Below are 26,147 nucleotides of genomic sequence, written 5' to 3' on the forward strand. Positions count from 1 at the left end.
GTGAGCTGTGGTGCAGGTCGCAGATGAGCCCAGATGTGTTGCTGTGGCTGTGGGGTAGGGCAGCAGCTGCAGCTCCCATTTGACCCCTAACCTGGGAACTTCCATATGCCACAGGTGCAGCCCCCAAAAAAAAATCTATATTATTCTTTCTATCCATAAGAATGAGACTAGAGGGACCAATGCCTTCGGTAAACTTCTTTACCTATGCGCTGCGGTCTGTGCCCTGACCTGGGAGCGCCAGCCCCCCTGTGACGCAACTCATCCACTTCCCGTTCTCCTTTCGCAGCACCCTGTCGTCCGCAGTGCCCTGTTCTGCCTGGAGACAGCCTGGAAGTCAGCCCAGGAGGGATCCCAAGGCAGCCATGTCTACACCAAGGCACTGCTGGCCTACGCCTTTGCCCTGGCGGGTAACCAGGAAAAGAAGAAAGAAGTGCTCCAGTCACTAGATGCGGAAGCCGTGAAGGAAGGTGAGAGCACCCTAGGTCTCCTTCCCATCTCACAGTCACTGGACCAACCACTCCACGGCAGAAAGCCCCCATGACAACCCCTAGGGATCCCTTTCCCCTCCATTCTTGTGTTTACATCTTTCCAGATTCTAGGATTTCTCACTCCTGTCACACATCCACAGATAAAAGGCAATAGACTGTAATAGTGAGAAGCTCAGTCTCTGAAGACCAGCTCCAAAACGTATTGCCTATGTGGGCTTGGACACGTCACTTAACTTGTCTGTTTCAGTTACTTCGTTAGTAAAATGAGACTGATAATAGTATTTATCGCAGAGTTAATAGTATTTAACTCCCAGAATTAAATGAGTTAATGCATGTAAAGCATTAAATGGAATATATGGCACAGAGCAGATGCTATAAAGTATTAGTTACTATGATTAAGATATCAGTTATTAATATTTACCCAGCCCTTACCTAGGGCATCGTATCATCTTAAACATAAGACAAAACTGAAGGGATGATCTGATGAACAGGTTCTTATATTTTAGGCTCATTTCACAAGACTGATGATGTTGATGAATCTATTCTTTATTCATACAACACTTCTGTGTGTACTGTGGCCTGTGTAAGGGTCTAAAATAGAAAATAAAATGCAAATAATAATAAGGTATCCAGGGAGTTCCCACTGTGCAGCAGAAATGAATCCAACTAGGAACCATGGAGTTGAGGGTTCGATCCCTGGCCTCTCTCAGTGGGTTAAGGATCCAGCATTGCCGTGAGCTGTGGTGTAGGTCACAGACGCATCTCAGATCCCACATTGCTGTAGCTGTGGCGTAGGCCAGTAGCTGTAGCTCCAATTGGACCCCTAGCCTGGGAACCTCCATATGCTGCAGGTACGGCACTAAAAAAAAAAAAAAAAAAAAAAAAAAAAAAAGCAATAATAAGGCATCCAATAAAACATAGTCTACCTTAAAAAAAAAAAAAAAAAGGTATTCTACCTTTCTCCCTTGACAGTATCAGTAATTGTTTATCCTTAAAGAGTATTGGTAAATATTTCAGATATACAAGAAAGCATACAGAATAATTAGCAAATACCTTTAATACCTCCCTTCCAGTTTAAGAAACAAAATATTACTAATGCTGGAAAAATCCCTGTGTACCACTCCCACCCACAAAAGCTATCATCCTGAATTTGTCATTACAATGTCCATGAATTTCTTTTCCTTTTTACTGCATACATATCCCTAAACAATATTCAGAATATTTACATTTTTCATCTTCAGATAAGAAGTATCGCACATCTGAGTATTTCTGCCTGTTTGCTTGTCAGTTTGTTTGCCTTTCATTTTTTTAAGTTCAGCATGATGAAGATAGGAGTCCCCTGTACTCCTTGCTCATTAATTTTTTTCTGCTGCATAATACATTACAACATATAAAAAGGTTATAATTTATAAAGAGTCTCTCCCCTCATGGATCTTTTCTTGTTTCTTATTTGTTGCCGTTGCAAACTGTGCTCCAAGGAATACTCCTCATATATGTGTCTCCTTGAGGGTTTAGGTGAATTTCTCTAACTTGCACTTAGAAAGCATGACTGCTGGTTAGTGGACTAAGCACATCCCCCACTCTGCTGGGTATCACCAAATCACTCATCAAAAGGTTATACTTCCAGGAGTTCCCATCATGATGCAGCAGAAACAAATCCGACTAGGAACCATGAGGTTGCGGGTTCAATCCCTGGCCTCGTTCAGTGAGTTAAGGATCTGGCGTTCTGTGAGCTGTGGTGCAGGTTGCAGACGCAGCTCAGATCTGGCATTGCTGTGGCTCTGGTGTAGGCCAGCAGCAACAGCTCCACTGAGACCCCTAGCCTGGGAACCTCCATATGCCACGGGTACAGCCCTAAAAAGACAAAAGAAAAAAAAAAAAAAAAAAAGAGGGCTATACTTCTGGAGTTCCTGTTGTGGCTCAGCAGGTTAAGAACCTGACATCATGTCCATGAGGATGCAGGTTTAATCCCTGGCCTCAATCAGTGGCTTAAGCTGCGGCATAGATGGCAAATGCAGTTTGGATCCAGCGTGGCTATGGCTGTGGCATAGGCCAGGAGCAGCAGGTCCATTTGACCCCTAGCCTGGGAACCTCCATATGCCACAGGTGTGGCACACACACACAAAAAAAGAACTTTACTTCCCACAACAGTATAAATCACTTCCCATTATTTCACCTCCTGTCAGCCTTTGGTATTTTGAGGATTACTCTTTTTTCCTGATCTACTGAGTGTAAACTCCATTATCTCATTGGATGGGATCTTCATAAGAAATCTCTAAGGATAGTCTTTATAGAAAATTTAACTAAACCTGGATAACATCAGAAATAGAAATCATCACAGCCAGTCAGAGAACGGGCTCTGTTATTTGTCTCTGCCACCAATACAACTATAGCCACCTTTGGAAAACTTAGATGCCTGTAGGCTTCAGACTCCAGCAACACGACCGCCTTAGCCCAGCTGAAACAAACCAAGTTCAGCTTTACCTAGAAGGAAAAACACCTAGGTAAGGCTTAAGAGATCATCACTGAAACCCAACCCTCACTTCAGCTCCGGCTTGTGTGTTTTTTTGTTTGTTTTGCCTTTTAGGGCCACACCCATGGCATATGGAGGTTCCCAGGCTAGGGGTCGAATCAGAGCTGTAGCTGCCGGCCTACATCACAGCCACAGCAACTCGAGATCTGAGCTATGTCTGCAACCTACACCACCGCTCACAGCCACACTGGATCTTTAACCCACTGAGCAAGGCCAGGGATCGAACCCGCAACCTCCTGGTTCCTAGTCAGATTCATTTCCGCTCTGCCACGATGGGAACTCCAGGCTTGTGTACGTTCACCTGAAATTAAATATGACTATGTCATCATTTACAAATCTTTTTCTCACCTCCAGGTGATTCCATCCACTGGACACGACCTCGGAAACCCGAGGCACCAGTGCAGCATTTTTACAAACCCCGGGCGCCCTCAGCTGAGGTGGAGATGACGGCCTACGTGCTCCTCACCTGCCTCACAGCCCAGTCCGCCCTGAGCTCGGAGGACCTGAACCTCGCTACGCTCATCATGAAGTGGATCACAAAGCAGCAGAATTCCCAAGGGGGCTTCTCCTCCACGCAGGTCTGTGGCTGACCAGAGCCTTTTACTTCCCCTTCGGGTGGCAAAAGGTTTGAACAAGAGACAGGAAGGAAAAAATGAAGAGGAGAATAACTTGAAACGAGGGAAGTGTTATTCGTATTCGAGGATGGTGAGACATAAGGAGAAAGGAGAGTCAAAGAGGGCTGAAAAGACAATGTCTAGAATTGGAGTTCCCGTCATGGTGCAGTGGAAACGAAACCGACTAGGAACCATGAGGTGGCGGGTTCAATCCCTGGCCTTGCTCATGGGTTAAGGATCTGGTGTTCCCATGAGCTGTGGTGTAGGTTGCAGACCTGGCTGTGGCTGTGGCTGTGGCGTAGGCTAGTGGCAATAGCTCCAATTAGACCTCTAGCCTGGGAACCTCTACATGCCGAGGGTGTGGCCCTAAAAAGACAAAAGACAAAAAAAAAAAAAAAAAAAGCCTATAATTCTGGTCCCCCCCACCCCATATTATTATCACAGGCTCCTATTCCCAATAACAACCCTACATCCCTAAAGCAACAACGGGGGACCAGGACCCTGTACACAAGGGCCACGGCAGAATGAATTTTAAAATCTACCATTCTTCTGGAAGTTCTGAGTTCCTTTCAAATTGGCCCCAGAAACATGACTCAGAACGCAACAATCTCTTTTTGCAAATCCCTCCTTTTCTAGGTCCACCTTTACTGGCTTCTTTTAAAGATCAAATCATTTCATGCCTATTCTTCCCACCTGTTAATATGCAGCATTTGTTCATCAGGAGCATAAAGAACTATCTTTATTCATCCAACCTCCTGAGACTAACTGTATAATCTTAAATCTAAAAGTTTCACCAATCTAGACAGAGCAAGGAGTTTCCACTCCAGAGAATTCAGAGGTTAGGCTAGATACACCCTAAAAGAGAAGGAGAAGATGACAAAATGACATCCCATCCTTTTTCCATTGTATTTAATCTCTTATTTTTCAATAAGAATGGAGAAAACAGTTTTGTGAGAACAGCGACCATTCGTTTCTTAGAAATCTATTATTTAGAAGATGGTTCAGTTGAGACTGTGGCATGCCAGTGGGGAGCCAAACTTCTGATAAAAGAGAGAGTGCCAAGTAAAAATGTCAATAAATCAAAATATAATTGTAATTATTCATCTCGTATTTCCTCTGGAGAAAGTGTAGCATGACTCTGATCATGACTGCAAAAGACCCTGGATTTTCTCAGGCACTGATCTCAGCAGCAGAGAAGAATTTAGTTGAGGGTGAGAGCCAGTCCAGTCCAGACCTAGTTGGGAGGTGACAGATATGACCGCAGGTGTCTAGAAAGACATCGTAGGCAAATAGCTAATGCTCATAAATGATTCCCATTCAGATATGTCCTCCACAGTGCATATTCCAGATGTAAGAGAAAGGATCGATTTTCTGAGAAATATAATAAATGTCTAAGGCATGTAGTCCAAAGCAGATATGTGAAAGTTTATGTTTCTGTCATCTATCAAAGGATTAAAGTCAATCCTGAAATTAGGATGCCATATTTAAATAGTGAGGGAAACAGGAAATCAAAGCCCATTTGGGGGCAGCCTGCATGGGCCATTGGGTGTTCAAAGGGTTTTCATGCTTCAGCGGGTTCTCTCAACTGTCTCTTCCAGGACACAGTGGTGGCTCTCCATGCTTTGTCCAAATACGGAGCAGCCACTTTCACCAGGACCGGGAAGGCTGCAGAGGTGACCATCCAATCCACAGGGACATTCTCCAAAAAATTCCAAGTGAACAACGACAACCTCCTGTTACTACAGCAGATATCATTGCCAGCAGTGCCTGGAGAATACAGCATAACAGCAACAGGAAAAGGATGTGTTTACCTCCAGGTGAGATTTTTGGGGACAGGTGGGGGCAGGTGGCGGCAAGTTGGGGCGGAAGGTTCAGAGGACCCCTTCTCGTTGAACAGTCCTAACTCAGCAGATGATGGGGCAAGTCAGAGAAAGAGTTGAAGAAGTTGGGAGGAATCCTGGGGAAGGACAAAATCACCAAATTTTTGTCTCTGATGTTCCACAGACATCTCTGAAGTACAATATTCTCCCGAAAAAGGAAGACTTCCCATTTGCTTTGGAGGTGCAGACTCTGCCGCCAACATGTGAACCCAAAGCCCACACCAGCTTCCAGATCTCAGTGAATGTCAGGTAAGACCTCCCACTGAATCACTGGATTCTGGGTGATCTTCCTACTGGAATCAGCCAATCTGATTCCTACAGCCAAGCTTCCTACCAAAACTCTACCAAAGCAAAGCAGCGGAAAAGTGGATGTTTGTGCTACATTTACTGAAAATGCAACATGGATTTCCTGTTGTGGCCCAGTGGAAAAAAATCCAACTAGTATCCATGAGGATGCGGGTTCAATCCCTGGCCTCGCTCAGTGGCTAAAGTGTCTGGCATTGCCGTGGGCTGTGGTGTAGATGGCAGATGTGGCTCGGATCTGGCATTGCTGCGGCTGTGGCATAGGCTGGCAGCTGTAGTTCCAATTAGACCCCTAGGCTGGGAACATCCACATGCCACAGGTGTCCTAAAAGGACAGAAAAAAAAAAGGAAAAAGCAACGTGTCCTCACTTGACGCAGAACTTCTCAGTGAAGGAAGGGGCTTACATGGTACGTCTCCGGACTCCAAAATCTATTAGTGTCAAATCTCATTATTTAATTCCCTTCAATCATAATTAAATAAAGAATATTGCCCCTTGGCTCTAACCTGAATCCCTGGCTTTTTTCTAATGTAATGATGCATGCTAATTTCATTCTATTATAATGAAATCCTATATCATTCTTGCTCGATCCAGGACAGAGGTAAAGACTTCTTGAAAACGTGTGACTAGAAGGACGTATGACTCTCTAGTTAGAATTCCTACGGGCAAAAATTAAATCTCAGATTGTATATAAAATAATCCATTTAGAGGGAAATACATTCCTATGCAATCATATTCAAAATCTGTCCACAAGAATATTATAACCTGGTTGGGGATATTATTCAGGAAAAAAAGAGAAAGTCTACAAAACAGCTGAGATAGATTTGCCGTCTCAAGCCCAGCTATGTATGCCTCACTTAGAGAACTTTCTTAAAATGCAGATCATCAGAGCTCACACACATGAAGCTCTGACTCATCTGGTCTAGAGTAGGGCCTGGTCTCTGTGGCTTTAACGGCCTCCCCCTACAGATTCTCAGGCACAGCAAGGTTTCTGAGCTACTTGGGTGGGAGATTTAGGAAGACTTCCGTGTACCTTTTAGGGCTGTTGAGTGCTTACTGTGGACATAGGAAAAAGAGAATATTTAATAACACAGAAAAGCCTAATTCCTTTCTTCCCTGGGTCTTCAGTTACACTGGAAGCCGTCCAGCCTCCAACATGGCGATTGTTGATGTAAAGATGGTATCTGGCTTCATTCCTTTGAAACCAACAGTGAAAATGGTAGGTTTATTATAAGCCCAGAAGACCCTATTTTATTGAATGTTTTGCGTAAAGAATACAATGTTAATATGAAACAATATTAATATGAAAATACTGTTAAATCAACTTCTACCAGAGACATTTTACTTTCTTCAAACTCAGAAATATAATTTAGGGAGTTCCCGTCAAGGCTCAGCAGTTAGCAAACCTGACTAGCATTCATGAGGACGTGCAGTTCGATACCTGGCCTTGCTCAGTGGGTGAAGGATTTGGGGTTGCCATGAGCTGTGGTGTAGGTCACAGATGCGGCTTGGATCCTGTGTGGCTGTGGTGTAGGCCAGCAACTGCAGCTCAGATTCGACCCCTAGCCTGGGAACCTCCATATGCTGCTTGAGTGCAGCCCTAAAAAGCAAAAAAAAGAAGAAGAAAAAAAAAAAGAAATATAATTTAGCATGTTTGCGTGGGGGGTTGTTGTTTTTCTTATTTAACTTTGTTTTAATGGACCTCAAAATTCTGTGACGATTTTTGGTCAAATTGCCATTAAAATATGAATTAAAAATGCCCATTTTAAAAACTGATAACTCAAAACTGCCACACACAGAAAAACAAACGAGCCATAAAACATTTTCCTCTCCTTCTGGTTTTATGATGTGCTGTTATCATTAACCAGTCTTTCACAACTAACTTTAGACAGTTTTGAGACTGTCCTTCAAGCTGAGGTGGCAGGTGTGCATTTAACCTTCTAAGCTTTCTGGGCAGACTTGGTGACCTTGCCACCTCCAGCAGCCTTCCCGTCTACTGCTTTGGTGAGACCCACAGTGACCTCTTGTCTGTTGTCATGAACAGCACTCTGCCAGGTGGCACATCTACTAGTAGAAAATGTCAGCAGGCTCCTGCTATATTGGAGCTTAGACTCTTCAGAAGATAAAGCATATGCACATGAACTACTGAAAAAATATGAAAAAGATTGATAGACATAAACTAAAACTAGTATAGAAGTGCGGGGGGAAACAGAGATTGCTACAAGTTAGAAAAAACACCAAAAAATGTAAAAAAAAAAAAAAAAACTCCTTCATGAAGGAACACAATGTAAATTGAACCCTAAATATGGGTAATTCGCAAGTTTAGGATATTTAGTTGCCTTGTCTTCAAATAAATCAACTTTACACAATAGTCCTGTATCATACTTATATTAAATCCTGCATTCCAGTTGCCTTTCATTTTTAATCTCTCCACATTATTGTCTTTGCTTATAAAAAAAATTTGAGGACGTTTTACCCTCAGGCTTAATCTGGTAATAATAAACATTCTTCTTTTCTCTGGTTCCTCGGGGTTTTCATCTGTTTCTTAACACTTGTGATGTCTTGATTTTCTTCAGCTTGAAAGATCTGACAACGTGAGCCGAACAGAGGTCAGCAGCAACCATGTTTTGATTTACCTGGATAAGGTGAGCGCCCAGCCGTTTCAGCTGCAAAAATTATAGATAATGATCCCTCTCTGGGAGCTCCCTGGGAAGTGAACAAAGACATTTTGGAGACATCACCTCCATGCTAAAAATTTGAGAATTCTGAGTTTCAGTGAATATGCTCCTGTACGTCTGTACTGATATTCATCTGGAACTATGAGAAGGAATGGCTGATTATAACCTTGGGATGTGAATATTTCGAGGACCCCATAAGTAAATTCTCCGCAAAATATGCTTCTTATGTGCACAAGTTAATTTGAAGATATGGAGTAATATAGGGAAGTAGCCACTGGGATTAGTCAATTATTATATCAGCATCACATCGACAAGACAAAAGGGGAATATACTGTCCATCTCAGCAAGGACTTGGCATAAAATAACAAGATTAAGTCCACCAACAAACCAACCTGGTTTTATAGTCGTGTGTTGTTGCACAGTTTTTTCATTCCTATATTGATGGATATTTTAGTTTACAAATTTTATGAAACTGAAGGCTGCAGTGATCAGCCTTTTATATTCCTGTTTGAGTCAACACAAGTACTTCCACAAGCTAGAGAAGTGAGGAGTTCCCGTCGTGGCACAGCAGAAACAAATCCGACTAGGAACCATGAGGTTTTGGGTTTGATCCCTGGCCTCGCTCAGTGGGTTAAGGATCCAGCGTTGTCATGACCTGTAGTGTAGGTCGCAGACGTGGTTCAGATCCCATGTTGCTGTGGCTGTGGCATAGGTCAGTGGTGGTAGCTCCAATGTGACCCCTAGCCTGAGAACATCCATATGCCTCGGGTGCGGCCCTAAAAAGGAAAAAAAAAAAAAAGAGAGAGAGAGAAAAGTGAAACTGTACTGAATCCCTGATACTTAAAAATGAACATAGCTATTCAAACCATAAGAAGCATCCATCATTCAAACAGAGCCATGTACTCACACTGATGGGAACATACAAATAGTTTTGGTTATTTAAGAAACAATTGGGGGTGTTTTCATCTCCCCTGAGAGCTTTCGGTCCAATTTAAGAACCCTGTTAGTTGAAAAAAACTTTTTCCCCAAAATAGTTCATTCTTAAACGTATTCAAATAAAGAAGAAAGCTCCTCACTTGATTCCCTTTCGCTTTATAGGTGACAGATCAGTCCCTGAGCATGTCCTTCACGGTTACACAGGACATCCCAGTAAGAGATCTGAAACCAGCCATAGTGAAAGTCTATGACTATTATGAGACAGGTGAGTGAGACCAACCTTCCCACGGAAATTAAATTCCCAGTCACAGAAATGTATTTCTGTTTCTTTTTTTTAATTTTATAATGATTTTTATTTTTTCCATTATAGCTGATTTACAGTGTTCTGTTAATTTTCTGCTGTACAGCAAGGTGACCCAGTTATGCATGTATACATTCTTTTTTCCCCATTGTCATGCTCCATCATAAGGGACTAGATATAGTTCTGGTCACAGCAATTTAGATTTGAGCAATATATTGGGGCAATTCATGACACCACTTGTTCTCATCACTTCATTTTGTCTCCATCAAGACGGATTCTCCCATCTTCGTCTTCTCTACATACATTGTGGAAACTACCTATAGTATAAATATATTAATTGCTACTACAAAGCACCTGTAGGATATTGAGTTCCATTTCCTTTGATAAAATCAACTGTAGGACAGTATGAAATTTAAATAAGCAGAACATCTGAACAGTTACCCTTCAGGGGTTTAGAATAAAGGGAAGCATCACACACATTATTTGAAAAGACAACAATGTAAGAGAGAAAGCAACACAACCAATGAATCTGCTGATGTTTCTGATACTATACAGTTCTTCCCACAATAAAGAGTCTTGCGTTGACTTGTGCCCCATAGATATTTGTTTCCCTCTCACTTCATCTGGCCATTTTTGTTTTTATTCAGCTGAGTTTGCCATCGCTGAGTACAACGCTCCTTGCAGCAAAGGTAAGCAATTCACATTCTTTCCCGATGGAGTCACAACCCTTTTGGTTTGTCCTTCGCATCTCCTCCATAAAAGTCTGGCTAAATATTTTGCATAGATTGCATGTGCTGCTCACTGTGCAACTTATCCTAGAAAAGTAAATTTATTGGGAAAGGGCCCCTGAAAGTCAAAACTCAGACAGTTCATAGAATTGCATATCGAATAATTTTTAAGTAATGGATTTCATTTCCCACTAGACTAACTGCATTTCCTCAGGCACTATGCTACCCAGATCTAAGGGGAGGAATATTCACTGCTCAGGAAACCCAAATACATCTTAATTTTGTATTCTTTCCACTATCACAGATCCCGGAAATGTTTAAAGGCCACATCAATAAAAACTGCTTTGCTGGAGTCCCTGTTCCACAGCTTCAGTTCTCCATATTAGAAAAGAGTGTATCTCTGAAAGCTTAATAAATAAACCTTTTTTTTTTTCTGGTCAGAGTCTATCAGTACCTTCAGTTATTCAATAAACATTTATTATACTTCCATATGATTTCCAATAGAATCCTGAGTTAAAATTCATATCAGTCAAGGTCTAAGAGATTTCAAAAAGTAAAATACATTACAGAGTGGTCAGAGTAGGCTTCATTTAGGGGTTGCAGGGAAAAAAGAAGGTATTCGATTATGTACTAGGAGCCTATAAAGTCTGTTTGATTATGGGAATACCCCAAGAAAAAGCCAGAGAGTGGATTTATGAGTGAATAAAAGGCTGATTTGATGAGGAAAGACTTTCCACATTAAAGGGAAGAAATGAAATAGTAATGTCACATTGGGAGGCAGCATAACTAATTGGGATTTGATTTGAATTGGGAGTTATGTGTCTTCAGAACCAAATCTGCATTGACCAAAACAAGTGATCAGTCTATTAGCCTTGGGCTTTAGATTCAATAAAGGATGACAGATGAAAAATACTGAAGAGGTGATTCAAGCAGAAGTGAGTTTTCCTAAAAGAAAGAAAATACAGGACTCAAAGCCCAAATACAACTGTTACATTGAAGCATCTTGTTTTCTGGGATTTTGAGCCAGAACAAAAGGATATATAAAATCGTCCATTATATGGATGGAAGGGCAGAAGCTTCTGAAGTTCAAAGAGAAGATCCTTGGAAAATCCTAGGTGTCCTAGTGTTCATTCAGTTTAGTCTGACAGAAGCCTGGATGATATAAACTAAGAAATACAAAGGACTTTGAACATCAAGCATCCTTAGCTCTGTCTCCAAGGTAGGCAAAAATTAAAAAGTTACTATCTTTGTACTAGATTCTACTCTAAAGACCTCACTGGTATTAATATACCAACCCTATAAAATAGGTATTATTATAGCAAATGAGGAGAGTGAGGCACAGAGTGGCAAAACTTGCCCAAAGTTATTCAGCTAGGCAAGGGCTGAATCAGATTTCAATGCCAAGAAGTCTGTTTTCTAAATCCATACTCAAACCTCAAACCATGCTGCCCCTCCAACCCGTTTCAGAAGAGAAGATCAAGGAAAAATCATATTTCAGAGCTGAATAAATGTTTTAATTAGTATCAATTAGTATAAAACATCCATATAGGACATGAAATACAAAAGAAATTAGGGAGTTCCCATCGTGGCTCAGCTGTAACGAATCCGACTAGTATCCATGACGATGCAGGTTCAATCCCTGGCCCCATTCAGTGGCTGAAGAATCCGGCATTGCCGTGAGCTGTGGCATAAGCCGCAGATGTGTCTTGGACCCTGTGTTGCTCTGGCTGTGGTGTAGGCCAGTAGCTGCAGCTCGGATTAGACCCCTAGACTGGGAACTTCCATATGCCATGGGTGCAGCCCTAAAAAGACCAAAAATGAAAAAAAAATCAATGTGAATAATTATGCATCTTAGTTTGAACTAAGATGAAGAATGGAGGACCACTGAAACAAGGTTTGACATAAAGTTAAAGGGTTCTAAAGGACAAATACTGATACATAAGAAACAAGTACAGCATATACTAGATTCATGCCTCAGATACCAAACACCGTGGTGAAAGACCCTAAGGATGGTCTGACAGTTTTTTTTTCCTAATCTACTTCCCCTATACTGGTCCCTGATGGGATACTTTCATGTACAGTAATGAAAAATAGCCACAGGGTGGCAGCAGAGTTTTAAAATGTTGCCACTTTATTCATTGTAAAAAATTTTTTTAATTAAAAAAAAAAAAACCTCGTAAAAAGTTAAAAAATTAGGCAAAGGGAAGAGACGAGAGGAAAAAAATAATGATGGAAACTTACAAGAAGAAGATAACAAAATAAGGTACTTGGCAGAAGTAGTCCTTACTGGTCCACAGAATTGCATTCTAAGAATAGTGATTGTGTTGGGGGGGGTGGCGGGCAGGGAATTGGTTGGTTTTCTTAGAACCAGTATATTCTACGTGAAATATAACATTTCTTTGTTTTCTTTTCTCTTCTTTTTAGGGCCGCATCTGCGGCATATGGAAGTTCCTGAGCTAGGGGGTCGAATCAAAGCTGCAGCTGCCCGCCTATGCCACAGCCACAGCAACACCAGATCTGAGCCATGCCTGCAACCTACACTCCTGGCAATACCAGATCCTTAACCCACTGAGCAGGGCTGGGGATCAAACCCAAATCCTCATGGGTACTAGTCAGGTTCGTTACCGCTGAGCCACAACAGAACTCCAGTTCTTTATTTTCTATAAATGAAATGGGACTCTAAGGCCCAGCCCCACTGGACTCTAGGAAATTTATCTTAGATATTCGGGGGTTCTTCCCATCTGGTGATGTAATACAGGGTCAAGGTACTGCATCCCACCCACAGCAGTCAACTGTCTGTGGTCCACATGACTGTTTCAGATCCACCGCTCTGTGGCCTCCTTGTCATTCATGGGGATGGAAAAAGCAGCCGGACCTGGGATCCATCCAGCCTTCCCCATGCTCCATACAGACCTTCCCTTAATTTCCCTGAGGAATCCACTGACCTCTCAGCCCAGCCTGAAAGAATTGTTTTCCTCTAGGGAAATGTTTTAATAATTGAATCATTTTATTAGAAACTTTTGTCTCTTAATTGGCTTTCTTCCTTCTCAAATTCTGTTATTCTCCTAAATGTTTATTCTTTTAACACCAAAAGGCAGGAAACCCTGCCCCAAACTTCCCTTGAAGTTCAATTCTTTCATATTTTTTACACAGACAAGGCAAGTCTGCTAGCCAACAATTTATCTCAACTTTTCTTTTTCCTTTTCCTTTTTTTTTTTTCTTTTTGATAGTCAAGAAATAGATTTATTAGGATAGGACGCTTCAACTTTTCTTTTTCTGGGAGGTTTTTCTTTTCTCCCCTTGTGTGTGTGTGTGTGTGTGTGTGTGTAGGGCCAATCCCACAGCATATGGAAGCTCCCAGGCTAGGGGTCAAATCAGAGCTGAAGCTGCCCACCTATACCACTGGCCACAGCAATGCCAGATCCAAACCAACAACACAGCTCACGGCAGCACCAGATCCTTAACCCACTGAGCACGGCCAGGGATCAAACCTCCATCCTCATGGTTACCCCTCAGGTTCATTACCCCTGAGCCACAACGGGAATGCCTCTTTTCTTCTCTTTTGAGGGATCTTCTATCTGGATATAGACTTCTAAGTTGGTGGATTTTCTTCTGTCAATACTTTAAATATTTCACTCCACTCTCTTCTTCCTTGCATGGTTTCTGAAGAGGAGTCCAATGTAATTCTATTCTTCATCCTCCATAGGCAAAGTTTTTCACTTTATCCAGCTTCTTTTAAGATTTCTCTGCTGTTGATTTTCTGTGGTTTGAATATGACATGCCTCAGTGTTATTTTTTGGTATTTATCCTGCTGGGTGCTCTCTGAACTTTCTGAATCTGTGGTTTGGTGTCTGTAAATAACTGGAAAATTCATAGTCCTTATTACTTCAAATACTTCTTCTATTCCTTTCTCTCTTTCTTCCCCTTCTGGTATCTCCATTACATATATGTTATAGTGTTTGTAACTGTTCCACAGTTCTTGAATTTTCTGGGATTTTTTTTTTTTTTTAGTCTTTATTTCTTTGATTTTCAGATTGGGAAATTTTTAATTCCGTTGACAAACGCTCTGAATATCCTGATGCATGCCAGTTTATTGACCTGTGTGATCATTTTCTGGGACTGTGGAGCTAGGATTGAAATTGTCGGTGAGATTGTCGGCAGTGTAACGATAACTAAACATGAGGTCGGTCGTTGCCTGCTATTAACGATCCATGCCTGAGTGGTGTAGTCGAGCGGCTGGATGCGGGTGGCTGGGGGCACAGCTCGATCGACTAGTGGAATCATAGCCAGAAAAAAAAAAAAAAAAAAAAAAAAAAAAAAAAAAAAAAAAAAAAAAAAAAAAAGTCGGTAAATGAACATAAAACTTAATTTCAGCCAGAATGTGTTCTAGAATGTCTGCACCCATCCATACTCCCTCCGCTAGTACATATAGGATTCCCACTTCCACTATATTCTTGTCAATATTTATCTAACTTTCTAATATCTGCACTTTTTAAATAAAAAGTCTTGTTCTGATTGTTTTAATTTTTAGTTCTCTGATTACTAGAGAGATGGAGCATCTCTTCCTATTAGCATTCAGATTTCTTTTCTACAAAGTACTTATTCATGTAATGTGCATGTTTCTATTTTGGTATTTCATCAATTCTAAATTGTAGGATTTTCACACTTTAACATCCCTGAATATGGGACACATTTTATAATGGATTATATCTACTTCCTTAATTTATAGCTGCATAAAAAATAACTCCGCAATCCAATAAGTTAAAACAACAACAGCTCTTTTATGTTTCATGGATTGCCTGGGCTTATCTGGGTGATTCTTCTGAAGGTCTGGACAAGGGCCTCTCATGAAATTGCAGGCTGATCACGGCTGGGACTGGAATTATCCAAAGTCTCCACTAGGATTCTTGGATAGCTTGGCCTTCTCCCTCTCCATGTAGCCTCAGGGCTTATCCTTACCACTTCTCCAATAGGGTACCTGGACTTGTTACATGGCATTTCAGAGCTCCAAGAGTAAGGGTTTCAAGAAATAAAGGCAGAAGCTGAAATCTTATTTATGAACTAGCCCCAGCCCGGAAGTCATTAGAATGACTTTTATCGCATTTGGAACTTCACATCCCAGGGTCCGCTTATCGTCAGAAGAAAGTGAAAAAGACTCCACATCTTAAGAGAAAGTGAAAATGACTCCACATCTTGAGGCAAGAGAAGCAAAGTCACATTACAAAAGAGCATGCAGTTAGAGATATGTTGCAGCCACCTTTGGAAACACAATTTATTAAATCTGCCATTTGACTACAAAATCACATCTCTCCCACATACAAAATAAACTTAGCCTCTCCCCAGAAAGTCTCATCTTATTATGGATGGTCTAGGATCTCACCATCTAAATCAGGTGTGAATCAGGTTTTGGGATAAAGTTCCTGAGATATCCTCCTTAAGTATAGTACCTGAAGAAGTCTGAATTTACAAGACAAGATAGCTGTCCTACACACAAACTCAATAAATGACAAAGAAAGAAAGGATAAGTGTAGCAAATATTCACAAATAACAAATACTGGAGAGGATGTGGAGATTTCAGATCGTTCTAATCCCAGCTGTGATCAGCCTGCAATTTCATGATCAGCCTGCAATTTCATTGATGGGAGTGTAAATTGGTACAACCACTATGGAAAATGGTGTGGAAGTACCTCAGAAAACTAAATATAGATCTACCATATGACCCAGCAATCCTACTCTTGGGCATGTATCCGGACAAAACTTTCCTTGAAAAAGATACATGCACCTGTATGTTCATTGCAGCACTATTCACAATAGCCAAGACATGGAAACAACCTAAATGTCTATTGACAGATGAATGGATTAAGAAGATGTGGTAGGAGTTCTCTTCCTGGCTCAGGGGTTAACGAACCTGACTAGGATCCATGAAGACGCGGGTTCGATCCCTGGCCTCGTTCAGTGGTTGGGGATCTGGTGTTGCGTGAGCTGTGGTGTAGCTCACAGATGGGGCTCAGATCTCATGTTGCTGTGGCTGTGGCATAGGCCATTGGCTGTGGCTCCAATTTGACTCCTAGCCTGGGAACTTCCATATGCCACAGGGGCAGCCCTAAGAAGAAAAAAAAAAAAGATTTGGTACATATACAGAACGGAGTACCACTCAGCTATTAAAAAAGAACAAAATAGGGAGTTCTCATCATGACTCAGTGGTTAACAAATCTGACTAGGAACCATGAGGTTGTGGATTCAATCCCTGGCCTTGCTCAGTGGGTCAAGGAGCTGTGGTGTAGGTTGCAGACACAGTTCGGATCCCGAGTTTTTGTGGCTCTGGCGTAGGCCGATGGCTACAGCTCCGATTTGACCCCTAGCCTGGGAACCTCATATGCTGCAGGAGCAGCCCAAGGAATGGCAAAAAGACAAAAAAAAAAAAAAGAACAAAATAATGCCATTTGCAGCAACATAGGTGGAACTAGAGACTCTCATACTAAGTGAAGTAGGTCAGAAAGAGAAAGACAAATACCATCTGATCTCACTTATATCTGCAATCTAATATATGGCCAAATGAAGCTTTCCACAGAAAAGAAACCCACGGACTTGGAGAACAGACTCATGATTGCCGAGAGGGAGGGGGAGGGAATCTGGGGTTAATAGATGCAGACTATTGCCTTTGAATGGATAAGCAATGAGATCCTGCTGTATAGCACAGGGAACTATGTCCAGTCACTTGTGATGGAACATGATGGAGGATAATGTGAGAAAAATCATGTGTGTGTGTGTGAGAGAGAGGAGAGAGAGAGAGAGAGACTGGGTCACTTTGCTGTACAGAAGAAAACTGACAGACCACTGTAAACCAACTATAATGGAAAAAAATAAAAATCATTGAAATTTATATACTCAGCTGAGAATCGAAAGTAGAGAAAATAGACTCCACTTCTTGATGGGGAAGTGGCAAGGACACAGGTAAAATGCGGCTCACATTCTGTACACTACATCAATTATACACAATAAAGGCACTGGTGTGTTTTTAAAGAGCATGTTTGATGGGAGGCATCTTTGGAAACACAGTCTGCCAGAGTGTTTTACGCAGATGCTGTCAGGTGGGCAATGCCACAACATAGTCATCATTCGTCCTTCATGCATGAACCTGGTTGTTTTTTTGCCCATGGACCTTCCCATTGAACAACTGTAACCTCCCAAAGCTTCAGTCAATGAGTCATTTGAAAAAAGACCTAGAATTGGGATGGGTTTTGACATCTTCCCTTGACAACTTCTAGTAGCGTCCAAAAAGTGTTTGCATGAAGACCTACCGAATGGTTGTCAGGTTGGTGAACAATCTCCGAGACAGGAGTGAGACACTCTTTTGGGAAATGCTGCATTACCAGCAGCCACAGGATGACACAGAACACAATGGTGTATATAATAACATGGAGTATGAAAGCGATTCGGAAGAAATGCACTCTGAGTGAAAATGTTCTAGGAATACTGAGTGCCACATGTAGCCATGGGAGGGAGCACAGAGGAGAAAAGCTGATGTTCTAAATAAATCATTGCTATGGATCAATTAGTGAAAATCTCATTTCCATTCTGGTGTTGTCTACAGAACAGTAAGGAAAGATTTCCAGACTTGGATAACCCAACACAGAAGGGACTTAAACAAATAGAAAAATGGATAGCATGGGTTTTGTCTTTCAAAATAGTGGAGAGGGGAGTTCCCGTCGTGGCGCAGTGGTTAACGAATCCGACTAGGAACCATGAGGTTGGGGGTTCGATCCCTGGCCTTGTGCAGTGGGTTAAGGATCCAGAGCTGTGGTGTAGGTTGCAGACGAGGCTCGGATCTTTATGTTGCTGTGGCTCTGGCGTAGGCCAGTGGCTACAGCTCCGATTCAACCCCTAGCCTGGGAACCTCCATATGCCACGGGAAGCAGCCCTAGAAATCGCAAAAAAAAAAAAGACAAAATAGTGTAGAGGACTAAATTACGTGTTATTCTTTAAGGACAGAAAAGGCTTGGGGAGCTGGCACTGTGTCTGTTAGATCCCTCTGCGATGTTTCTGAGCCATGTACTGAATTATGTACATGTGACTATGAGCCACTCTGAAAGGAAAAGATTAGCACTTGATTCAACCTCCCTCTTCTCTTTTCCCTCCTATTTTTCGGAGCGTTTAATTTTCTTTTTTTTTTTTTTTTTATTTTATTTTCCCACTGTACAGCAAGGGGATCAGGTTATCTTACATGTATACATTACAATTACAGTTTTTCCCCCACCCTTTGTTCTGTTGCAACATGAGTATCTAGACATAGTTCTCAATGCTATTCAGCGGGATCTCCTTGTAAATCTATTCTAGGTTGTGTCTGATAAGCCCAAGCTCCCTATCCCTCCCACTCCCTCCCCCTCCCATCAGGCAACCACAAGTCTCTTCTCCAAGTCCATGATTTTCTCTTCTGAGGAGATGTTCATTTGTGCTGGATATTAGATTCCAGTTATAAGTGATATCATATGGTATTTGTCTTTGTCTTTCTGGCTCACTTCACTCAGTATGAGATTCTCTAGTTCCATCCATGTTGCTGCAAATGGCATGATGTCATCCTTTTTTATGGCTGAGTAGTATTCCATTGTGTATATATACCACATCTTCCGAATCCAATCATCTGTCGATGGACATTTGGATTGTTTCCATGTCCTGGCTATTGTGAATAGTGCTGCAATGAACATGCGGGTGCATGTGTCTCTTTTAAGTAGAGCTTTGTCCGGATAGATGCCCAAGAGTGGGATTGCAGGGTCATATGGAAGTTCTATGTATAGATTTCTAAGGTATCTCGGAGCGTTTAATTTTCTATAGCCAAATGTCACCATATGTTTTATCCTCTTTTGTTCTTTTCTTCACTAATGAGCCTCCTACTACTGATATGCTTCCTTTTTCCTTGCTATTTAATGTTATCATGATTTTTTGTTCTTCCTATCATTCTAGGACTAGTGTCCATAATGGGCAGTGACCTGAATACGGTGTCCAGGCAATCTTGCTAATCAAATGATCCTATGTTTCTGTCTTGAAAACATACAGTGACAAAGGCAATGATTTGCCACAAATGAACTATCCGTACCTGCAATGCAAGAATTTTCTAGAGTCGGCTTAATAAGAAAATGTTCTTTCCTCTAGTGTTTGGATATAGCAGATTCTAACCACAATTGGCCATTGAAAAACAAATCAAACAAAAACCTTAAAGAGTGTCCGTATCTCAGTACCCTCTGAATCAGCCTTGGACTGAGTGCTTTAGTAACTGTTATGTCACTGCAATCATTGACTTTGACCACAAGAGGGCAAATAAAATCACAATAGACAAGTTTTTTGTTTGTTTGGTTTGCTTTTTAGGGCCACACCCATGGCACATGGAAGTTCCCAGGCTAGGGGTCAAATCAGAGCTACAGTTGCCAGCCTACACCACAGCTCACAGTCATGTCTACAACCTACACCACAGGTCACGGCGTTGCCAAATCCTTAACCCACTGAGCAAGGTCAGGGATTGAACCTGCATCCTCATGGTTCCTAGTTGGGTTCGTTAACCACTGAGCTACAAGGGAACTCCACAAGAGACCTGTTTTGAAAGTGTATAATGTGAGGAAAGAGAAGGAACAGAGGAAAAGGTACTGTGATAGGAAAGTTTAATCCAATCTGAGACTGAATGTTAATGTTATGATTAGTTCAAAATTTCTGCTAACCTTTCCCTCAGTTCTTTTTTTTTTTTTTTTTTTCTCCTGTCTTTTGAGGGCCTCACCCATGGCATACAGAAGTTCCCAGGCTAGGAGTTGAATCAGAGCTACAGCTGCCAGCCTAGCTCAACACCGGATTCTTAATGCACTGACCCAGGCCAGGGATCCAACCCGAATCCTCATGGATGTTAGTCGGGTTCATTAACCACTGAGCCACAGGAACTCCTTTCTTTCTTTTTTTTTTTTTTTTTTTTAACCTTCCCCTCAGTTCTGATTCTTGTTTCCACAGACTAGCAGAGGGGAGGTGAGGCAGCTCCCATCGCCACCCCCAGCCTCAAGAGCAGGGAATCAGAAGAAAGGGGCAAAGTCTTTCTACTGGTACTCCTGTTTTATCTGGCCATCACTTTGTGTCATCTCACCTAGGCAACAGTCCCCAGTTATTCAATCAAACACTAGTCTAGATGTTGCCGTGAAGGTATTTTGTAGACGTGATTAACGTCTATAACTAGTTAACTTCAAGCAAAGGAGATTATCATAATTTGGGTGGGATGGATTCAATCAGTTGAAAGGCCTTAAGAGCCGAGTTGAAGCGTCTCTGCTGAAGAAGAAATTCCACCTGTGGACTGCAGGGTCCACTCTGCTGGAGAGCGCTAGTCTGCCCTTGCCAACAGCTGCCCTTTGAGTCTGGACTTGCCCAGTCGGCTCCACAACTGCATAAACCAGTTCCTTGCAACATATTTTTATTGGTTCTGCTTCTCTTGTTGAACCCTGACTGACATGATCCCCAGATACTAGTTCTCTCTTGTGGGGCACTTCTGTGGGTTTTAGGAGATTCCACACCCAGATAAATATACCCCCAAGGAACTTCTGCTCTGCACCATTTCCTAATAAGGGTGATACGCTCTCAGGAAAGCTCTCTCAACTTTACCTTACCACTCAACTTTCAGCGAAGCATTCCACATGACCTCTTTCTTCTAGGGTCCCCTTGCCTGGCAGGAAGTCCTCTTGAATAAAGCCCTTTGTAAACAATTCACACCCCGTTATCTTCTTCTGCTTCCACTGGGCACAGGGCAGCTCCTATACCTACTCAACCAATAGGGAGATCGCAGCTTGCACCCTCAGCATCTATCCCTCCTTACCCTGTCATTAGGGGCAATTTCTGCTAGCCTCCCACCATCAGACATCACTAAGCAACATTCAGAGAAAAGTTTCTATGCCGTTCACAACAGGGCACTTAGGTCAAGTTCTTCCAAGCACTCTCTATTCTCCAATCAGCCCCACATCTATAAGTTTCCATGGTGGAGCAACATAGAGCTAGGGAGTGAGACTCTGTGTCCACCTCCAGCAAGCAGATGCCTTTAGTTTCCTCCCTGACCTGGCCCAGGCAGAAGGAGGGGAAACACACCAGGCCAGCCATCTCTTCATGCACAAATTCCTTCAAAGAACCTGCCACTGTTGTTGGTCTTGAACTTTTCCCCATGGGGAAAACTGTCCCCAGATCACTTTGGAAAGTCAATAGGGTGTATCTAAGACTCTGGAATATAGGACCTCTTGTCACCTACTATACTCAGCTTTAGATTTCAGCCAAAGTTTTGAGATCACAGGGGGAAAAAAAAAAAAAAAAACTCTCTAATATTCTTTTTTTAATGATTTTTACTTTTTCCATTATAGCTGGTTTACAGTGTTCTGTCAATTTTCTTCCACACAGTAAAATGACCCAGTCACACACACACACATATATACATTCTTTTTGTCACATCATCCTCCATCATGCTCCATCATACGTGACTAGATACTGTTCCCAGTGCTATACAGCTTATCCATTCCAAAGGCAATAGTTTACATCTATTAACCCCAGATTCCCAGTCCATCCACTCCCTCCTCTTCCCCCTCCCCCTCAGCAACCACAAGTCTGTTCTCCAAGTCCATGAGTTTCTTTCCTGTGCGAAGATTCATTTGTGCCATATGTTAGATTCCAGATATAAGTGAGATCATATGGTATTTGTCTTTCTCTTTCTGACTTACTTCACTTAGTATGAGAGTTCTAGTTCCACCCGCATAGCTGCAAATGGTATTATTTTGTTCTTTTTTATGGCTGAGTAGTATTCCATTGTGTATATATACCACATCTTCTTAACCCATTCATCTATCGTGGACATTTACGTTGTTCCTAATATTCTATTACTCTCATCACTTGGGGAAGTTTTTGCACACTCACAAAAATCTGTTATTCGTAAGTGAACTCCTACCCAGAGTTCTGTATCTTTAAAACTCATTCCCAGGCTGCTTCAGTCTCTCAGCAATGTTTTCCACTAGTGGCTCTGTTTCTGAGCATAGGGATATTTGATGAGTGCCTGAGTCTATCAGTGACTATCTCTAGTGCTGTACACTACAGATTTTTAAAGCTTCCTGGATAAGCCTTCAAAATAAACGTAATCACCACACTCATTCAGTGTTTCACTAGCAAACACATCAATTTTCCATCCTTCTTGACACAACACCACCAAACAACACCAAATCCGGCTAGTTCCTAATTATGCCTTTCACTAGGGGTCAGTTGTCTTATACTTTCCCTTAACCAATTTAATCTTCAAACAGAGAGTGAAGGATTTCGAATGACATAAAGAGAAAAATGACAAAGACAAAAGATTTTCTGCCTGTATCACACACAAATGGCTCCTTTATTTAGTATATAAAGAATGTTTTTCGGAGTTCCCGTTGTGGCACAGTGGTTAATGAATCTGACTAGGAACCATGAGGTTTCGGGTTTGATCCCTGGCCTTGCTCAGTGGGTTAAGGATCTGGCATTGCTGTGAGCTGTGGTGTAGGTTGCAGACGCGGCTCAGATCCCACGTTGCTGTGGCTCTGGCATAGGCTGGCAGCTACAGCTCCAATTAGACCCCTAGCCTGGGAATCTCCATGTGCCGCGGGAGCGGCCCTAGAAATGGCAAAAAGACCAAAAAAAAAGAATGTTTTTCTTGCAAATTATTTAGGAAAAGATCAACCATCCAATTTCTTTTTTTAAAAGGATAAAGGCTAAGAACTGTCAGCTCACAGAAAAGGAACTACAAATGGCCGGTGAGAGTGTGAAAAGATGCTCGTTATAATTCCTGATAAGAGAAATACAAATTAAAACCACAATGAAAAACCATTTTTCCTCTTTCTGATTAGCAAAGATCAAAACATTTCATGAAAAACTGCATTGGTGAAGATATAGAGAAAATGAAACTGTCATACATTGCTGATGGGAGTGTAAACCTGCAGATTCATTTAGAGCAACTTGGCATGTGTACAAACACTCAAAAAGCACAAAATTACATCTGTAGAAATACAGTCCTTGTAGCCCTGTTTGTAAAGGCAAAGCGAGGAAGTGACCTAAACTTCCATTAATAGGAGACTAGCTGGAAGTTCCCGTTGTGGCTCAGTGCTACCAAGCCCAACCAGTATCCATAAGATGTGGGTTCAATCTCTGGCCTTGCTCAGTGGGTCAGGGATACCATGTTGCCATGAGCTGGGGTGTAGGTTGCAGGCGTGGCTCGGATCTCGTGTTGCTGTGGCTCTGGTGTAGGCTGGTGGCTGCAGCTCCCATTCAACCCCTAGCCTGGGAACTTCCATAAGCCACAGGTGCAGCCCTTAAAAAAAAAAAAGAAAAAGATAGCTAAATAAATTGTTAAATCCATAAAGTAGACTTCTATCAAGTCATTAAAAAGAATGAGGCAGTTCTAATGAGTGTAAACATAGAAAGATTCAAGATATATTGTTAAGGTGGGGGGCGGTTAAATTCAGAACAGTATGTATGTGTGTGTGTACTTGTGTGCACTATGTACATAAATGCTTGTCTATGAGTATGTTAGACCTGGGAAAGGACATAAAAGTCAACTTCTTTCCTCTCCAGAGAAAGGAACTGGTGAGCTGGCAACCTGCGGTAGGAGCAGAGAATTCTTTTTCATGCCTATATCCCTCGTAACTTTTGAATTTTATACTTTGAGCAGGTATATCTTCAAAATATGGTAAATAATAGTTTGAAAGAGGTAACAAATAAGAGAATCACAAAATGTGACAAGAGCTTTGAAGAAACTAAAGTGACTCTCACCAAGATTCAGGAGATCGGCTATTTTGGATAGAATAATCATACAGTATGGCTCCATGTGGGTGCAGAGAAGTTAGGCATTTTTCCTAAAGTCATACAGCAAGTGTTAAAAAAAAGAATTTGAGTAAACGTTCGTCTTACTGACTCCAGGATCAGTGCTCTTTCCACAGTGTTCTCATTGCTCGCTTTCAAGAGGAGACAAAGCATTTCCTAAGAAAAATATATAATCTATGGCCAAAGAATCGGTGTAACTAACAGTTTTCAGAAAAGCATTTGAGCATTCTATACCTGTCACAGCCAACAGCATTTAGATGCAAAGAGTTGGTTACAAGTCATACAAGTCCTGGAAATTCAGGAAAAATCACTTCTGCAAAGAATAGGAAGAACTAAGGGGGAAAAAATGGCCAGCTCTTTACTAGGGATCCACAGAGCACATTCTAGCCAACCCGTGCAGAGACATCAGGTATGCAACAGTTCAGGACGCCACCGTAGCTAGGACAAGCCAAAACCTTAGAGCAGTCTCAGCGTCCCTGACAAAATTTGGAATGTGTGCAATGAGGTCAGTGATCTTATGACCATGTGACCAAAGACATGGCCCTTTTGAAAACAGGCAGGACCTATCCTGAGGGGGCAAAGAAAGAAAATGCAACTTTTGAGAGAGATTTAAATGGGGGGAGAAAGAGGAAGGTGCTTTAAGCAGGTAATGTATAATGGAATTTCCATCAGGCTCAGCAGGTTAACAAACCCAACTAGCATCCATGAGGACATGGGTTCGATCCCTGGCCTTGCTCAGTGGGTTAAGGATCCAGCATTGCGTGAGCTGTGGTGTAGGTCGAAGTCATGGCTTGGATCCTGCATTGCTGTGGTTGTGTTGTAAGCTGGCGGCTACAGCTGCGATTCGACCCTAGCCTGGGAACCTCCGTATGCCTTGAGGTGGGGGGCTGTAGAAAGACAAAAAAAAAAAAAAAAAAAAAAAAAAAAAAAAAGGCAGGCAATGCAAAGTCCAGATGGAGCAGCACAGCTACAGTTTAAGCTTCCACTCGCAGAGCAATGGAACCAAACGAATCCTTGGCTTGGGATGAGCTCAGAGAAGCCCCAGCAAACACTCGACGACATTAGAGCTTAACATGGGGTTGGAGGGTACAGACTGGTTTCTTTCTGTCTTGATTACTTTTGTTTTCAAGTTGTACAGGTAAAAGATAAAAATATTCTCACTTTAGAAGCTTTTTCTACATAAACAAAAAAAAAAGAAAGGAAAAGAGGCGGTTACTTAATCATATTGATATTGGTAGATATTTGAATTGCTTCCAATTTTTCCTCTTATAGAAGTGTAATAAAGTTCTCTCTATATAAATCTTTGTGAACTTGTACAAACAATCCTGTAGAATCTATTTCCAGCACTGTGGCAAGTCTACATATTGACCAGGCTAAAAGCAGAGAGTTACCTGATATGAGACACCATCAGTGTCTAGCCTGAGTCTGTAGGAAAGATTCATGCCTGTCCTTGGTACCTTCCGATGGGCTTGTCCCCATCCTGACCTGGGCCCCCACAATCTGCCCCCTCCAGTAAACCCTAACTCGTGTGCTCGCTGTAATCCTCATACACCGAAAACAGATCACCCTATACAACAGCCCTTTATGCAGAATATTCCCATAATTCTTCAGCTTAACTACAACTCAACTGTATTTTAAATAATCATATGCTTTCATGATGAGGCTGCCAAATTTCCCAGAACTGGAAGGGGAGTGGAAGTGCTGTTGTTGTATGGTTGTTCCCTTTGCTAACTGTAGACTATTTTTTTTTATCACGTAAAAACGGGTCCTTGAGGAGTTCCCGTCGTGGTGCAGTGGTTAACAAATCCAACTAGGAACCATGAGGTTGTGGGTTCGATCCCT

At 41.9% G+C, this 26,147-nt stretch overlaps 1 protein-coding gene across 2 annotated transcripts in view; it reads left to right on the forward strand.

Moving 5' to 3' along the window:
• The window catches only part of A2M (alpha-2-macroglobulin), a 76,763-nt gene extending 65,858 nt beyond the window's left edge, over positions 1-10,905 (forward strand). Inside the window, exons 28-36 of one of the 2 annotated variants that reach the window (XM_021092376.1) lie at positions 287-467; positions 3,376-3,599; positions 5,234-5,452; positions 5,640-5,764; positions 6,946-7,036; positions 8,394-8,462; positions 9,594-9,696; positions 10,380-10,421; positions 10,765-10,904. In XM_021092376.1, coding sequence (XP_020948035.1) covers positions 287-467; positions 3,376-3,599; positions 5,234-5,452; positions 5,640-5,764; positions 6,946-7,036; positions 8,394-8,462; positions 9,594-9,696; positions 10,380-10,421; positions 10,765-10,781 — 1,071 coding nt within the window. In that variant the 3' untranslated portion in view covers positions 10,782-10,904. Of the gene's footprint in view, positions 1-286; positions 468-3,375; positions 3,600-5,233; positions 5,453-5,639; positions 5,765-6,945; positions 7,037-8,393; positions 8,463-9,593; positions 9,697-10,379; positions 10,422-10,764 lie in introns of both variants that reach the window. The other variant, XM_013988396.2, reaches the window with a different exon arrangement.

Source organism: Sus scrofa, chromosome 5, assembly GCF_000003025.6.
Source record: "Sus scrofa isolate TJ Tabasco breed Duroc chromosome 5, Sscrofa11.1, whole genome shotgun sequence".
Classification (NCBI taxonomy): Eukaryota; Metazoa; Chordata; class Mammalia; order Artiodactyla; family Suidae; genus Sus; species Sus scrofa.